Source organism: Procambarus clarkii, chromosome 54 (assembly GCF_040958095.1).
Source record: "Procambarus clarkii isolate CNS0578487 chromosome 54, FALCON_Pclarkii_2.0, whole genome shotgun sequence".
Lineage (NCBI taxonomy): Eukaryota > Metazoa > Arthropoda > Malacostraca > Decapoda > Cambaridae > Procambarus > Procambarus clarkii.
The window spans coordinates 24,271,806-24,290,470 of NC_091203.1; the positions used below are offsets into that span (position 1 = coordinate 24,271,806).

Genomic DNA, 18,665 nt, shown 5'->3' on the forward strand with positions numbered 1-18,665 from the left:
CAGTGACCCCCAGTGACCCCGTGTGACTCCCAGTGACCCCGTGTGACTCCCTTGTGACCCCAGTGACCCCATTTGACCCCAGTGTCCCCCAGTGACCCAAGTGACCCCCTGTGACCCTCTGTGACCCCTATGACACCCAGTGACCCCGTGTGACTCCCAGTGACCCCCGTGTGACCCCCAGTAGCCCCGTGTGACCCCCAGTGACCTCCAGTGACCCTTTGTGACCCCAGTAACCCCCAGTGACCCCAGTGACCTAGTGTGACCCCGTGTGACCCCCAGTGACCCCCAGTGACCCCGTGTGATCCCCAGTGACCCCATGTGACCCCCAGTGACCCTCCAGTGACCTAGTGTGACCCCCAGTGACCCCGTGCGACCCCTAGTGACCTAGTGTGACCCCCAGTGACCCCGTGCGACCACCCAGTGACCTAGTGTGACCCCGTGCGACCACCCAGTGACCTAGTGTGACCCCCAGTGACCCCCAGGAACCCCCAGGAACCCCCAGTAACCCTCAGATACCCTCAGATACCCCCAGTAAACCCGTGTGACTCCAGTGACCCCGTGTGACCCCCAGTGACCCCAGTGCCCTCCAGTGACCCCCAGTGACCCCCAGTGACCCCGTGTGACCCCTGTGACCCCCAGTGACCCCCAGTGACCCCCAGTGACCCCAGTGACTCCCAGTGACCCCCAGTGCCCTCCAGTGACCCCCAGTGACCCCCAGTGACCCCGTGTGACCCCTGTGACCCCCAGTGACCCCCAGTGACCCCCAGTGACCCCTATAACCTCTCCCCTCAGCAGGTGAAGGACAAGCACAAGGTGGACTCTGACAAGCCGCCGTACTTCGACCTCAGCTGCCTCAAGCTGCGCTCGGTACAGGTGCTGCTGATGACAGCGGCCGTCACCTCTGTTGGCCTCTATGCTCCGCTCTTCTACCTCGTGAGTACCGCTCTATTACCTCCCTGAGTACCGCTCTATTACCTCCCTGAGTACCGCTCTATTACCTCCCTGAGTACCGCTCTATTACCTCCCTGAGTACCGCTCTATTACCTCCCTGAGTACCGCTCTATTACCTCCCTGAGTACTGCTCTATTACCTCCCTGAGTACCGCTCTATTACCTCCCTGAGTACTGCTCTATTACCTCCCTGAGTGCTGCTCTATTACCTCCCTGAGTACTGCTCTATTACCTCCCTGAGTACTGCTCTATTACCTCCCTTAGTACCGCTCTATTACCTCCCTGAGTACTGCTCTATTACCTCCCTGAGTGCTGCTCTATTACCTCCCTGAGTACCGCTCTATTACCTCCCTGAGTACTGCTCTATTACCTCCCTGAGTACTGCTCTATTTCCTCCCTGAGTACCGCTCTATTACCTCCCTGAGTACCGCTCTATTACCTCCCTGAGTACTGCTCTATTACCTCCCTGAGTGCTGCTCTATTACCTCCCTGAGTACTGCTCTATTACCTCCCTGAGTACTGCTCTATTACCTCCCTGAGTACTGCTCTATTACCTCCCTGAGTACTGCTCTATTACCTCCCTGAGTACCGCTCTATTACCTCCCTGAGTACTGCTCTATTACCTCCCTGAGTACTGCTCTATTACCTCCCTGAGTACTGCTCTATTACCTCCCTGAGTACTGCTCTATTACCTCCCTGAGTACTGCTCTATTACCTCCCTGAGTACCGCTCTATTACCTCCCTGAGTACCGCTCTTCTTCCTCCCTGAGTACTGCTCTATTACCTCCCTGAGTACTGCTCTATTACCTCCCTGAGTACCGCTCTATTACCTCCCTGAGTACCGCTCTATTACCTCCCTGAGTACCGCTCTATTACCTCCCTGAGTACCGCTCTTCTACCCCCTGAGTATAGCTCTTCTACCTTGTGGTATTCCTCTTCTCTAACTCGTGAGTATCACTCTTCTGCCTTGTGAGTACCTCGATCTCCTCTACTTTGTGGGTACCTCTTTTCCAGCCCTTGAAGAAGAGGTCTCTCTCAGGAGAGAAGAGGCACTCCCCGCTATCTCTTGAGTATATCTCCTCTGCCTCGTGAGTATCTAATGAGTAACCACCTGACAATTTAGTTCCTCACTTGATGTTACACAAATTCCTCTCAATAATGAGAGAGACGTTCCTCGCAGTACTGTGAGAGATAAGTTCCTCACAGTAACGAGAGCAACAGTTACCTCACAGTACTGTGAGCAACAAGCCCCCACACACAACACCAGACACCCTCCCCACAATAACACACACACACACACACACACACACACACACACACACACACACACACACACACACACACACACACACACACAGGCCTGAAATAACCAACTCTGTTGTGTAAGATTCGCTACCCGGAACAAAAAGTTGCAAGTAGCACGGGCTATGGTGATCCCGTAGTAACCGCCTCTCCCGCCGCAGATCCTCGGGGCGCAGCAGGAGGGCCTGGAGGACTCTGCCCTCATCCTGCTCCAGACCTTCCTGGGCTTCGCCTACGCCCTCGGCTGCATTGGCTTCGGTCTCATTGTCGTCAAACAGAGCGCCCAGTGCATGATCTCCCGCCAGTACCTGTGTCAGGCCTCCATATATGGTCTGGGTAAGTACTGGAGGGTGTACTGGTGAGTACTGGGTGTACTGGGGAGGGGCAGTACCTGTGTCAGGCCTCCATATATGGTCTGGGTGAGTACTGGAGGGTGTACTGGTGAGTACTGGGTGTACTGGTGAGTACTGGGTGTACTGGTGAGTACTGGAGGGTGTACTGGTAAGTACTGGGTGTACTGGTGAGTACTGGGTGTACTGGTGAGTACTGGGTGTACTGGTGAGTACTGGGTGTACTGGTGAGTACTGGGTGTACTGGTGAGTACTGGGTGTACTGGTGAGTACTGGGTGTACTGGGAAGGGTCAGTACCTGTGCCAGGCCTCCATATATGGTCTGGGTGAGTACTGGAGGGTGTACTGGTGAGTACTGGGTGTACTGGGGAGTACTGGGTGTAATGGTGAGTACTGGAGGGTGTACTGGTGAGTACTGGGTATACTGGTGAGTACTGAGTGTACTGGGGAGTACTGGGTGTAATGGTGAGTACTGGAGGGTGTACTGGTGAGTACTGGGTGTACTGGGGACGGTCAGTACCTGTGTCAGGCCTCCATATATGGTCTGGGTAAGTACTGGAGGGTGTATTGTGAGTACTGGGTGTACTGGTGAGTACTGGGTGTACTGGGGAGTACTGGGTGTACTGGTGAGTACTGGGTGTACTGGTGAGTACTGGGTGTACTGGTGAGTACTGGGTGTACTGGTGAGTACTGGGTGTACTGGTGAGTACTGGGTGTACTGGGTGTACTGGTGAGTACTGGGGAGGGGCAGTACCTGTGTCAGGCCTCCATATATGGTCTGGGTGAGTACTGGAGGGTGTATTGTGAGTACTGGGTGTACTGGTGAGTACTGGGTGTACTGGGGAGTACTGGGTGTACTGGTGAGTACTGGGTGTACTGGTGAGAACTGGGTGTACTGGTGAGTACTGGGTGTACTGGGGAGTACTGGGTGTACTGGTGAGTACTGGGTGTACTGGGTGTACTGGTGAGTACTGGGTGGTCTGGTCTGGGTGAGTACTGGAGGGTGTACTGATGAGGGACAACGAATTTAGCCCTTATGGAAGAAGGCAGATGTTGTTCCAGTAGATAAACAGAAGAGCCGCTCAGTGATTGGTAACTACAGAATCACTGCTCTCCATTACTGGCAAGATTCTCGAATCATTAATCGCTCAGCAAATGATATAATTTGTCCTGAAATAACATCCCATCCTCCTAAATGACAATACTTATAATAACTATTTGCTCAAAAGTACCAATGTGTAGGAATGGCCCAGTAGGACGTTCAATTTTGAATGATTGATTGTCTCAGCATAAATATAAGAATTAACCTAACCTCTCCGAGCAATCCGAGGACGTTATCTAAGGCCTTATATAGTACATATAGGTGCTATACTACGCCTAGGAATATTAAAGTTTGGTATTTAGCTTTATTTTTGCCGGGCTATAAAATTTATAGTACAAAAAAGTTGTTTACTAGTGGTCCATAACTACATTTTGGTAGTTTCCACCCAATATTTACTATAAATTCAATCATTTATTTATGTTTCTTTGTTTATTTTGTATATACAAGAGTTCGTACAGTCTTTTACAGTCACCAGCATGCATAGCGTTTCGGGCAGGTCCTTAATCCTATATTCCCCGGAATACGACCCGCCAAATCGCTTAACAACCAGGTACCCATTCACTGCTGGGTGAACAGAGGCTACAGTTAAGGACTGGCGCCCAGTCAATCGGTCAATTTCGGGAGGATTGGCACCCGAAAACGGTAAATTTTTGGTGAATGGGTTGTTAATTAAATCCACAAAATCTGCCACCTCCTTCCCTTCAAATATAACTCCCGTTCCTGCCGTTCCTCCCGTTGCTACCGTTCATGACGTCCTTGCCAATGTTAAGAGTCCCTGTTATCAATGTTAAGAATCCCTGTAATCAATGTTAAAGAGTCCCTGTTATCAATGTTAAGAGTCCCTGTTATCAATGTTAAAGACTCCCTGTTATCAATGTTAAAAGTCCCTGTTATCAATATTAAGAGTCCCTGTTATCAATGTTAAAAGTCCCTGTTATCAATGTTAAAAGTCCCTGTTATCAATGTTAAAAGTCCCTGTTATCAATGTTAAAAGTCCCTGTTATCAGTGTTAAAAGTCCCTGTTATCAATGTTAAAAGTCCCTGTTATCAATGTTAAAAGTCCCTGTTATCAATGTTAAAAGTCCCTGTTATCAATGTTAAAAGTCCTTGTTATCAATGTTAAAAGTCCCTGTTATCAATGTTAAGAGTCACTGATATCAATGTTAAAAGTCCCCTGTTATCACGGACTGTTGTATGATATAAATACATTGCATCTCCCAAGATAGTTTACACCAATCAGATCTAGTAACGGCACAAATTTGATTGTTCTGGACACAAGTACAATGATATCTTTCCTATATCAGGTATATCCTATATCACAAGTACAATCATATCAGGTTTTCCAGTCTTATCTCATCCTAGGCAGACAATCCCACCTGCCAGGGACTCCCATATATATATTTGTTCCCAGTTGTCGTGCCCAGTACGACAATTAGCAAAGAAACAAGTTTATACTCACAAATAACTTGACAAATATTGGTTAACAAACTGCTTTACTGATTTACATAACAAATTACCATATTAGGGTTTAATATAGAGGGACCCCTGGTTCTAACAGTAATATAGAGGGACCCCAGGTTCTAACAGTAATATAGAGGGACCCCCCCTTGTTCTAACTGTAATATAGAGGGACCCCTGGTTCTAACAGTAATATAGAGGGACCCCTGGTTCTAACAGTAATATAGAGGGACCCCAGGTTCTAACAGTAATATAGAGGGACCCCCCTTGTTCTAACTGTAATATAGAGGGACCCCCCTGCTTCTAACAGTAATATAGAGGGACCCCCCGGACTCTACCAGTAATATAGAGGGACCCCCTGACTCTAACAGTAATATAGAGGGGCCCCCTGGCTCTAACAGTAATATAGAGGGACCCCCTGACTCAAACAGTAATATAGAGGGACCCCCTGACTCTAACAGTAATATAGAGGGGCCCCCCTGGCTCTAACAGTAATATAGAGGGACCCCCCTGAACTCTAACAGTAATATAGAGGGACCCCCTGACTCAAACAGTAATATAGAGGGACCCCCTGACTCTAACAGTAATATAGAGGGACACCCCTTGCTCTAACAGTAATATAGAGGGACACCCCTGGCTCTAACAGTAATATAGGTAATATAGAGGGACCCCCTGGCTCTAACAGGAATATAGACGGACCCCCCTGACTCTAACAGAGCCATGATAACATAACCCGTAATGTAAGTCCGGCTCTTGCAGGGGGTGACTATGCTAACTCTGTTCCAGGGGTGACGATGCTGGCGCTGACGGCGGTGAGGGGCTACTACGGGTACGTGCTCTTCATGTGGCTGTACGGCATGTTCCTGGGCGGCGCCCACTACTCCTTCCAGATGTTGACGTTGGAGAAGGTGCGGGCCAGACACTTCTCCCGCGCCTGGGGCTTCATCCAGGGCGGCACTGCTCTCCCCATCCTCCTGGGCATCCCTATCACGGGTATGTCTCTCACGTTCTTCTCTCTCTTTGGTACGGGGTGGGTGGGTGGGTTGTATGTGTGTGTGTGTGTGTGTGTGTGTGTGTGTGTGTGTGTGTGTGTGTGTGTGTGTGTGTGTGTGTGTGTGTGGTGGGTTGTGTGTGTTTAGAGTGCGCCTGTGGTGGGTTGTGAGTGTGTATAGGGTGTAGTGAGTGAGAGAAGGAGTATAGAGTTGAGTACTGTGGTCATGAGTGTATAAGTGTATACGGTAGAGGGGGGGGGTATAATGAGGAAGGTCAGGGTAGGCCTACATAATATAGGCATGAAATATAAAACTGCAAGAAATTAAATGGAGTATTTGACTCTATAGTTTTAACAACCAGAAAGCATTATTTTACTGAACAACTAAAGAGTCTCTGAAGAAAAACGAACATATATGTGGAGTTGGTAGATTGTAAATACATGTTTTCAAGAGCTTGTATCTTGGAGAGAAATCTTAGGTAGAAATGTTTAAGGTAAGTTACTGGGTCCTTGGTAATGTTGTTATCTCTTTCTTGCTTCTTATTCCTTTGGCTGTTTAGTGTAGGGGTACGCTAGTACTCACCTAGTTGTGCTTGCAGGGGTTGAGCTCTGGCTCTTTGGTCCCGCCCCTCAACTGTCAATCAACTGGTGTACAGGTTCCTGAGCCTATTAGACTCTATCATATCTATATTTGAAACTATGTATGGAGTCAGCCTCCACCACATCACTGCCTATTGCATTCCATTTGTCAACCACTCTGACACTAAAAAAGTTCTTTCTAACGTCCCTGTGCTCATTTGAGTACTAATCTTCCACCTGTGTCCCTTTGTGCGAGTACTGCCCGTTTTAAATAATCTGTCTGTATCTATCATATCAATTCCCCTAAGAATCTTGTATATGGTGATCATGTTTCCCCGAATTCTTCTGTCTTCCAGCGACGTAAGGGTTAGTTCCAGCAGTGTTTTCTCGTATTTCATATCCCTCAGCTCGGGTACTAGTCTTGTGGCATACCTTTGAACCTTCTCCAATTTAGTCTTTTGCTTCATTATATACGAACTCAACGCTGGAGCTGCATACTCCATGATTGTTCTGACATATGTGGTACGCAAGGTTGGAAATGATTCCTTAAACGTGTTAACACAATTAGTTCTTGTGTTGGACAACCTGGATATCGCCGCCGATGTTATCCTCTTGACGTGGTCTTCAGGGGACAGGTCCGGCGTGATATCAATCCCCAGGTCTTTCTATCTCTCTGACTCTTGAAGGAGTTCATCCCTCCAAATGATATCTTTTATCTGGCCTTCTGTTCCCTACACCTATCTTCATTACTTTATATTTGCTCGGGTTAAACTCTAGTGGCCTTTTGTTGGGCCAATCTTACTATTTGTCCAGGACAAACTTGAAGCCCTCAAGCTGTCTTCCTCTGTCTTAATCCCCCTCATAAGAATCATCAGCAGACATTGAGAAAAGAGAATCTATTCCCTTTAGAAGGTGATTTACGTATATGAGAAACAAGATAACATCTTAGTACAGAATCTTGTGGGACCTTGCTGGTGACATCATGCTATTCTAGTGTTACACTCCTCACAGTAACTCTCTGATTCCTATTGGTTAAATACTCCCTATCCATTGGAGCACCGTACCAGTAACTCTTGTCTGTTTCGCTAACTTATGCAACAGCCTCTTATGTGATATTATATTCTTTTTTAAGAATGACGTATATTGGTGACTTATATATTGGCGAAAAAGACGAATATCTAGCAAAAATGAACCCCATACTCTCTTACCAAACTAAATTCCAAAGGGTAACGAAGGACACTACAGCCGAACTGAAAGCAAAGGTCAACAAATTGATCGAAACTGTGAACGCCAAGAAATCTGGACTCCACCTGCCAAGGATTATTGGGGAATATAAACCTGGATATGCGTATGGAAATGTCAAGACACACAAGCCTGGAAACCCACTTCGGCCAATCATCAGCCAGATACCCACACCCACGTACAGACTGGCGAAACGACTCAACGGCTTGCTGACTCCTTATGTCCCTTGCGCCTTCAGCCTGAAGTCTCCAAAGGAATTTGTTGACTTGCTGCGGGGAACACGGGCCACAGGGATAAGAGCCTCGTTGGACGTAGAATCTCTGTTTACCAACGTACCTGTGGATGAAACAATTGGGATGATAGCCGACAGAGTGTACCGTGATCCGGCCTGAAAGATATTGTCAGTAGAAACGTTATCCCTACAGACAAAAATCAGAAGATACAACTAACGATTTACTATAAAACCAGAAAAACTGCTAGCCTACTCATGAGAAACTCTCCAGACACAAAGCAGAACGCTTTAAAAGAAACCAACGTCGTCTATGCCTTCAAATGCCCTCTTGGGGACTGTAAGCCTAAAAAAAACAGTATATAGGCAAGACAACAACATCTCTTTCCAGGCGTTTAACGATGCATAAGCAACAGAGCTCCATTAAGGAACATATAATCTCTTCCCACAAACAAACCATCACCAGAGAAATCTTAGCAAACAACACAGAAATCATCGATAGATACAGCGATAGCAGGCGGCTCGACGTCTGCGAGGCACTACACATCAAGAAGTCAACACCAGCAATCAACAGCCAATTAATGCACAACTTTATTCTACCCACTTCAAGACTCCGCTCCAATATAGAAACATCAAGAAATATAGACCAATAGGCTTTCTACAATTACTTCCATTCAATACCCATTGTTTCGTGTTCTGTCTTGTGTTTGAATTTAATACCCATTCAATACCCATTGTTGAAAGTTTGTTTTCACCTCATCCACCTCACCCAAATGTAGATATAAAATCGAAGATGTGTAAGCTCTATTCATTTTCATTTGTGTGTTTGTAAACTAAAGTCTTTGAAAATGTAATAAGTTTTACGAAACGCGCTCAAGTGTCGCGTCAGACTAGAAATAAAAATGAATTTTGGAGAATTGATCTTTGAATTACCATCAACAGTGAAAAGAAACGTAAGAAAGATCGAGAAAATTCGTGTTAGAATTATTAATCTTACTTTTTCGGTCATATTTAATAATATATATATATATATATATATATATATATATATATATATATATATATATATATATATATATATATATATATATATATATGTTAGATTGTATTTATGGTATTTTGCTATGATTGGGAGATCTAAGATGTTGTTGTGCTGCCTCCACAGGTTACATCAACGACAGCACGCCCAAGACTGGCTACTTCTTCGCCAGCTTCTTCCTGTTGTCCGGAGCGTCGTGCCTCTTCCTCCTCAACTACTTCAAGGAGCGCCTGGCCAAACACGACACCACCGTCTCCTTCACCACTGTGGACGCCCACCTGGCCCACGACCCGTACGCCGTGCCGCTGGAGAACGGGGGTGGCGGTGGCAGTGGGGGCGTCAGTGTAGGTGGCTGTACCCCGAAGACCACAGCCACGCCCCAGATAGCCAGTGGCGGCAGTGGTGGTGGTGGTGGTCCGGTGTGTACATGTGGCGCGGACCCTACCTCCGCTCCGGCTCCCATCAGCGCCCAGATGTACGACGCCAGTAAGGGCCAAGTCTTCGGCAAACTGGGCAAGACCATTTCCTTCGCGAGTTCGGTAGATGTGATGGAGGCGCGCCTCAAGCCCGAACTCCTCACCTGCATATCCGAAGAAGGATTATTGGACAATTACTACGACTATGTGGGCCAGTGCGGCTCTTCGTGTAAATACGACAATGTGTTTTTCAATGACTGTCAGGAGAACATTGACTTCGATGCCGAAGATGAGGACGATGAGCCCATCGCCAGGCCGCCGCAGCCAGCACATGCGGCGGGAAGACGCTTGCGGCAGACTAGTGGTGTGAGTTTTAGCGAACCCGAAGGTTTAGCGAGGTTGGGACAGGTAGGCAGCGCTGGAGCGAGACGACCGCTTCCCGCCGCCCACGACGGCAGCGTGCCGCCTGTGCCGCTGCCGCCCATACTCCGGCGGGTGGCGCCGCCCGCCGCCCACCCTCGGCGGAATATCACAGTCATAGAAGAGATGACGACCTCGGTGTAGCCCAGGCTCCCTGTTACGGTCCAAACCCCGTCGCCAGCACACATGTGTCGCACGCAACACCCACGCACTCAACACCCACACACGCAACATCTACACACGCAACGCCCACACACGCAACGCCCACACACGCAACACCCACGCACTCAACACACTCCAACGCACACAAGCTCCACGCAGCAGTCTTATTGGGATGAACAGTCACCAGCCCACACCGGCAGTACTCAGCATTCATACTGTGATGAACAGTCACCAACACACACCTGCAGTACTCAGCATTTATGCTGTGATGAACAATCACCAGCACACACCTGCAGTACTCTTCATTCATACTGTGATGAACAGTCACCAGCCCACACCTGCAGTACTCATCATTCATGCTGTGATGAACAATCACCAGCCCACACCTGCAGTACTCATCATTCATACTGTGATGAACTTTCACCAGCACACACTTCCCACACCCAAGACTCCTACTGCGATGAACACTCCCCAGAGCACACCCTTCATGTTCAACATTCACCATATGAACGCTCACCAGCACACAAAACATTTCGTTCATGCTGTGATGAACACCCACACTGTGATGAACAGTTACAGTCGGACGAAGAGACACACTGTATCCTCCGTTCATACTTTGTTCATCACCCTCAGCGAGATGAACAACAAGACTGTGCTGAACAACCCTGCACAAGTGAACAGTCACAGCTTAAAAATAACGAATATGCTTGGGACGCTGACCAGTCATATTACACTAAATAGACCTACAGCACCCGACACACTGCATAATACAGCAAATACAGCGAAATACATTATACACACACGTGGCTACAGCTGCGGTTATCTGTGATAGCGACGGTGGGAGGAGGAGAGGAATTATAGCAAAATGTTAATTCTTCACCAGCTATATTTAACCTTATTCTAGCAATCTAACCTATAATTGGTTGCTAAATAGGGCCGTGACAGGGCGTTTGATAATAATATATAACTAAGGCGTATAAATAGGGGGACTAATTAGTCCCCATCTTCCTTCAGAATCTTATGTGAACCTCATGTGAGAAACTATGTTAATTTAACCCTCCTTATTTTAACACTGTTATTTTGAAGTTATAGCAGAGAGGGTTAACAATTTTACTGAAAATGTTAAATTTCGATAAACAAAAAAGGAGCACTATTAATGCTCTGTATTTTGAAACGTTGTGTAGAAGAGTGTGGGAGTCCTTGTCTTAGTGTGCTACGTTCTTCCACGTTTTCTCTAGGTCAGTAGTCTCGTGTCTGTCAAGGGGTAACTGTGGCTTTCTTATCTGATGAGAGGAGTTGAGTTCCTGTAGTTAAGTGTACTGTTTGTAAGGTACAGTCTGTAATTATTAAACCTTCGTCATAGGTAAACCTGCAATAAATAAATTTGTAATTGTCAAAAACTTATATATAAAAAAAACACAAAAAAAAGAGTTCATGGGGGTTAATTCATCTCTTGATACTGTATATAATTTGTATAATTATCGCATGTAATTATTATTTAGTTTTTCTTTTGGATGAGCAAGTATATTTATATATTTGTCCAGTAGAAGCGCTCATACTCGTGGCGTCACTGTGATATTGAAACATACACAACAACAACATGAGAGAATAAATCCCTTCACTTCTTGACGAGACTTAAGACAAAGTTGTTGGTTTTACACAAATGTAATTTTTGTAAACATTTGTCCCTCCTGTCTTGTGTTGTCCTTCCTACCAACCGATGCACCTGTCCACTTAAAAATAACGTCGCTTTTGGCCGTTTACCAGTATGGCCGAAAGTAGACGTAATATGAAAATGAAAATATATTATAATATATTTGGGATTTTTTTTCAACAACAGTAAGTTAAGGGTCCTCTGATAGGTTAGGTGGGCAGGACTTTCTCATAAAGTTTCAAAACGTTATAAAAAACGTTAGTTGAAAGTTTCCTCTCCTAACCTTACCGAGTAGGCCGGACGACTCAAACAGAAAACGGGACAGTACGTCACTTTTGTGAGTCGATTTCATTTCAAATTACGTCCAAATTTGGCCATAGCGCCGCGCATACGAGCCAAAAGTGACGTTATTTTTAAGAGGACGAGTTGCAACATCTGACTAAATTATTGGTGCCGTTTTCTAATCTCGCGTTCTTGGGGGGTCAACTGAGGCTCAGAGAAAGAGGGAACTTTAGATACCATATCTGTTAAGTTTTCCTGTGCTACAGCATTGTGGTGTGTGCGTGTGTGTGTGCGTGCGTGTGCGTGTGTGTGTGTGCGTGTGTATTTAATTCTTTAGGTGTGAAACGTCGTGTCTTTGACTATAATCAGTGAATGGTGTTCCTGTGCTTTGATTTTGAGTCATACAGATACCAAAGAGCCCATGAAGGCCGACATGGACGTCTTAGACTATAAGCCCAGTCCTCAGCCCTGGCTGACTATTGTTTACTTCATATTATTAAATAAATACAATTGGAAAACCAGTGTTAGTTTACCTGTTGTTACTTCTAGCAGATAAGTAATTACCATTTTTTTAACAATAAAAATTCAATATAGATGTGTATATTTAATGTGTTTGTTAGATAATTTGATTCTTAACAAGTTTATTATTGAATACAATTGAATCTCATAAATCTTTCATGATCTTGTCAATATATATTACCAATAGATGACATAAAGTATATATACCTACAGAGGTAAACTCGCTTTTCGGCGAATATACACTGTGAGTTTACTTAAGGTGTAAAGTATACCAGTTGGCCAGTCAGTATACTGTGTAGTGCCCTCAATACCCCTCCAGAAATTATGTCTAGCCAAATCCAACCCCCCAAATAACTAAGGATATGTATACGAAGATGTATACTCCACCTTTCACAGTATACTGTATACATAAAGAGATTTACTGATTGGTCTATAAGCTACGGACTTAATAACGACCCCAAAGACTCCAAACACCTTCCAAGAACTTACAAATTCTCCCAAAGAATTGTGAATTCATTGTGAAGATCAATGCTAAGAAACGGATCTATGGAGCTCACTGCTTACCGTAGTGAGACTGTCTCTCTCACTCACTCTCTCATTTCTTTATCGGCTGAGGAAAGTCTCATTACACCTGAGGGAAAGTCTCTCATTACACTGGTTAATTCGGTTATTATATATTTTTTTTTTGGGGGGGGTTGAGTATTACTGCAATAGGGTCGTGTCTCTCATGTAGCCGGGATTATGTCTCAACTCATTTGTTTTATGTTTCTCATTCCACAAGTTGAGCATGTCTCACTTCACCTGGTGTTGAATGTGTCTCATCACTACACATGGTAGTGAATGTGTCTCACTACACAGGTGGTGTATGTGTCTCACTACACATGGTGGTGAATGTGTCTCACTACACAGGTGGTGTATGTGTCTCACTACACATGGTGGTGAATGTGTCTCACTACACAGGTGGTGTATGTGTCTCACTACACAGGTGGTGAATGTGTCTCACTACACATGGTAGTGAATGTGTCTCATCACTACACATGGTAGTGAATGTGTCTCACTACACAGGTGGTGTATGTGTCTCACTACACAGGTGGTGAATGTGTCTCACTACACATGGTGGTGAATGTGTCTCATCACTACACATGGTGGTGAATGTGTCTCACTACACAGGTGGTGAATGTGTCTCACTACACATGGTGGTGAATGTGTCTCATCACTACACATGGTAGTGAATGTGTCTCACTACACAGGTGGTGTATGTGTCTCACTACACAGGTGGTGAATGTGTCTCACTACACATGGTGGTGAATGTGTCTCATCACTACACATGGTGGTGAATGTGTCTCACTACACAGGTGGTGAATGTGTCTCACTACACATGGTGGTGAATGTGTCTCATCACTACACATGGTAGTGAATGTGTCTCACTACACAGGTGGTGTATGTGTCTCACTACACCTGGTGGTGAATGTGTCTCACTACACAGGTGGTGAGTGGGATTAATCATGTGAAGAGCTCACCATCACACAACAGGAGACAACCATTTTATATTTTATTATAAATGATTTACACGAAGTCTTTCTCACTCTCCTGAGTGCTTCATCAAGCTCTGAGTGTGGGGTTAGGACGAGACTTAAATCATCAATGTCTAGTGAGGCTGGTATCCTGGTGCCCAGTCCTGCTATCCTTCCTGACTTCCTGACCAGGTCACCGCTATCCTGGACTGGTGTTGCACCTGCGGTGATGTCTTCTATGGAACTATGGCCAGGTGTCCTGTCTGTAATCCTGATACTCTGAGAGTTAGAGTTGTTATTACTAGAGTTGTTAGTCTGGATGCTATCCTTCGTAACTTTATTGAGATCTAATTTTAATTCACTCAGAATCACTTTCCTAGTAAAGTTATCCTCCGAAGTAAAGCTTTTGTTGGCAGCGAAAGTATTCAGAGTATATATTAAAACCCCTTCTACTGCCCCCTCTAGTTCTAATATTACTTTTATAGGCTATTTCACCTTTTTTAAAATCAATATTATGATCCTATTCCCATCTATGGTTTGCCCAAAAAGGATCACAATATTGATAATTCTCTCGTTCGAGTCGCTAAAACACATTTTAATTTATTTCTAACATTAGATTGCAATCTTAATCGCTCTCTTTTTTACCTTTAAAAACATAAGTTGTGATTTGGAATATTGGTTAACAAACTTCCAATTATATTTAACTTTTGGATCTGAGTTGTAGATCGTTTCCAATATTTCCCTCACTCTTACTCTCACAATTCTCACAAACCCAATGTACCTTTTTGTATATAATTAAATAAAAAATAAAATAAAAATATTTTCCATTCACCGAGAATTATCAGGAGAGAGCAAATGTAATTATCAAAAGAAAGCACTTGTACTCACCAGGAGAAAGTACATGTACTTACTAGGAGAAAGTACATGTACTCACCAGGAGTGAGCTCATGTAACTCCCAGGGGAAAAGCGCTAAGCCACAACGACTACATACCACCATGAAGAGACACGAGGACAAGGAGTTGGGACCGGACGGAGGAAAGCAATGCTGCCCAACTGCTACCACATTCAGGGTTCGAACGCCGACCTGCAAGAAGCCAATCCGTCGCTCTTCCATCTACTCTGAGTAGGTCAATTATGAAAACAAATGATGCTAATCACTTACACAGAGTATCAAAATCATCTCAGAATCACTACAGATTCACTATATCTTACATCTGGATCCTACAGGACAATGCCACCTCTGATCACATACACCATAGGTAACTATAGTTGCCTACGTGACTTGGTGAACGATTTCTCAAAGATCTAGAAGCTTCGAGACACACTGGTCCATCTTAATTAAAAACTATTGGAACAATCAATCAATTTCCGGTGAGGATTAAATCAAATCCTTAATAAGAATCAGTAGTACTAGCAAGTACTACTTATAATTTTTAAATCCTATATCTAATTATATTATAATCAAATCTTATCTCAATCATATGTCTTGACAGTAAAAATAATCAATTAATATTCATTGAAAGCTACCGTCTCTAGGGAGAGGGTGGAGCCAAACTCGAGAGAGAAGCGACCTACGGGAGCACCCGCGTCAGAAAGCGTTTGTTTACAAAACAGTGACAACGTGTGATGGTGCCTTGCGAACATTAATTTGTAAAGTATACCATAATAACGTATCTTTATCACCAATGATTACTCTCTAAAACTGGCGGCCAACATTCAGGCTGTGACAGGCCAACATTCAGGCTGTGACAGGTCAACATTCCGGCTGTGACAGGCCAACATTCAGGCTGTGACAGTTCAACATTCCGGCTGTGACAGGTCAACATTCCGGCTGTGACAGGTCAACATTCCGGCTGTGACAGGCCAACATTCAGGCTGTGACAGGCCAACATTCTGGCTGTGACAGGCCAACATTCAGGCTGTGACAGCTCAACATTCAGGCTGTGACAGACCAACATTCAGGCTGTGACAGGCCAACATTCAGGCTGTGACAGCTCAACATTCAGGCTGTGACAGACCAACATTCAGGCTGTGACAGCTCAACATTCAGGCTGTGACAGGCCAACATTCAGGCTGTGACAGGCCAACATTCAGGCTGTGACAGCTCAACATTCAGGCTGTGACAGGCCAACATTCAGGCTGTGACAGGCCAACATTCAGGATGTGACAGCTCAACATTCAGGCTGTGACAGGTCAACATTCAGGCTGTGACAGGCCAACATTCAGGCTGTGACAGGCCAACATTCAGGCTGTGACAGGCCAACATTCAGGCTGTGACAGGCCAACATTCAGGCTGTGACAGGTCAACATTCAGGCTGTGACAGCCCAACATTCAGGCTGTGACAGGCCAACATTCCGGCTGTGACAGGCCAACATTCAGGTTGTGACAGCTCAACATTCAGGCTGTGACAGGCCAACATTCAGGCTGTGACAGGCCAACATTCAGGTCACTCAGAAGGGCACACTCGGGACAAACAACGCTGAGATGATCCCGTCACGCAGACATAAACATAAGACTCTCCTGGACTATAATAATACCCAGGGTCGAGGTTTATTGACATTTTGCACTTGACACTGCAATAAAAATGTTGTTTCTCGGCGCTGTTGGTGATTCCTGCTGCAGCTCCTCAGGTATAAGCCCCACAACACACCGGTAAGGCTTTATGAAACACTAGAGTGTAAGTCAGTGTTGTCTCTGTCAGAATACACCAGTAAGGCTTTATGAAACACTAGGGTGCAAGTCAGTGTTGTCTCTGTCAGAATACACCAGTAAGGCTTTATGAAACACTAGGGTGCAAGTCAGTGTTGTCTCTGTCAGAATACACCAGTAAGGCTTTATGAAACACTAGGGTGCAAGTCAGTGTTGTCTCTGTCAGAATACACCAGTAAGGCTTTATGAAACACTAGGGTGCAAGTCAGTGTTGTCTCTGTCAGAATACACCAGTAAGGCTTTATGAAACACTAGGGTGCAAGTCAGTGTTGTCTCTGTCAGAATACACCGGTAAGGCTTTATGAAACACTAGGGTGCAAGTCAGTGTCTCGGTCACATTTGTCGGAAACACCGACACCATTTACTACCCATTAATACAAAATGCAGTTAATATTGCTGCTGTTTTTGTACTAACAAATGAACCCAAAGTAGTTGTTTAATTATTCAAGGAAACGAGATTCCAATGAAATTTTCCCCGGAAGAAAACGGGATATAATTACCACATTGCTATTAAACTCAGCAGCTAATAATAATGAGAATCACTTAAAACAGGAGTCTAGCATTAGAGTCAATAAAAAATGAGTCTCTATGACTTGATCTAATATAATCACTAACAAACTAAAGTCTACTTCCCATTGTCAATAAAGGGGCATTATAGGAGCCAGGGAGAGAGTGGCGTCACTCTGAGCCAAGAGAGAGGCAGACGCCAGGGAGAGAGTGGCGTCACTCTGAGCCAAGAGAGAGCCAGGAGCCAAGGAGAGAGTGGCGTCACTCTGGGCCAAGAGAGAGGCAGACGCCAGGGAGAGAGTGGCGTCACTCTGGGCCAAGATGGAGGCAGACGCCAGGGAGAGAGTGGCGTCACTCTGGGCCAAGATGGAGGCAGACGCCAGGGAGAGAGTGGCGTCACTCTGAGCCAAGAGTGAGGCAGACGCCATTAACAACAAAACTCTCACTTGAAGCTCCACAATTATGTCCCTGTAGAGGCAGTGTTATGTGATGTAAACAGCACCCATCATCACCACCATCTTCGTCAATAATAAGGGTTCGATACCCCGATAACCCGTTACACCTACACCTTCCTGGCCAGTAATGTGGGCACATTAGCGGTCAGAACACGTAGCGAACCTCCCAAATGGGTAAATATCAATTAATAATTAATCATATTAATTTCCCCTGATGTAGCTATCATATAATGGTTACAATTATTACTGTGTGCTCCATTTGACAGGTGAAGATGAAGGGGAAGAAGAATTAGCAACAAGGGCCGTGGCGAGGATTCGAACCTGCGTCCGGGAGCATCCCAGACACTGCCTTAATCGACTGAGCTACGACAGGGTAAAAGAGTTAAAACCGAAGTTCTACTGAACTTAAATGGATCCCGTAGCCTCTCCGAGGCACAAACCAGGATTTTAGAACTTTGGTTTCAACTCTTTTTACCCTGTCGTAGCTCAGTCGATTAAGGCAGTGTCTGAGATGCTCCCGGACGCAGGTTCGAATCCTCGTCACGGCCCTTGTGGATTTGTTCACCTACAAGGAGTATTTGTGTGTGATCATCCGTGTTCATATCTGGTTGTCCAGGCCAGCTACGGTACAAGACGTATGCAAGAGGGACCTGAAAGCCATGGATGTCGATCTTGCTATATGGGAGACACTGGCTGCTGCAGGCCGTTCAGCCTGGAGGCAGTCTGTTCAAAGAGGATAAGGATTTGGGATGGGACGAAGGGAAGGAATGGTGGCCAACCACT

The 18,665-nt window shown here is 45.4% G+C and overlaps 1 protein-coding gene across 1 annotated transcript in view; it reads left to right on the forward strand.

Annotated features, from left to right (window-relative positions):
- Window positions 1–12,697, forward strand: part of LOC123771268 (monocarboxylate transporter 13) — a 128,185-nt gene extending 115,488 nt beyond the window's left edge. Inside the window, exons 8-11 of the mRNA XM_069305198.1 lie at window positions 793–933; window positions 2,414–2,588; window positions 5,949–6,155; window positions 9,369–12,697. Of these exons, the coding sequence (XP_069161299.1) occupies window positions 793–933; window positions 2,414–2,588; window positions 5,949–6,155; window positions 9,369–10,222 (1,377 nt within the window). The 3' untranslated portion in view covers window positions 10,223–12,697. The remainder of the gene's footprint in view (window positions 1–792; window positions 934–2,413; window positions 2,589–5,948; window positions 6,156–9,368) is intronic.
- Window positions 12,698–18,665: the final 5,968 nt, after the last annotated feature.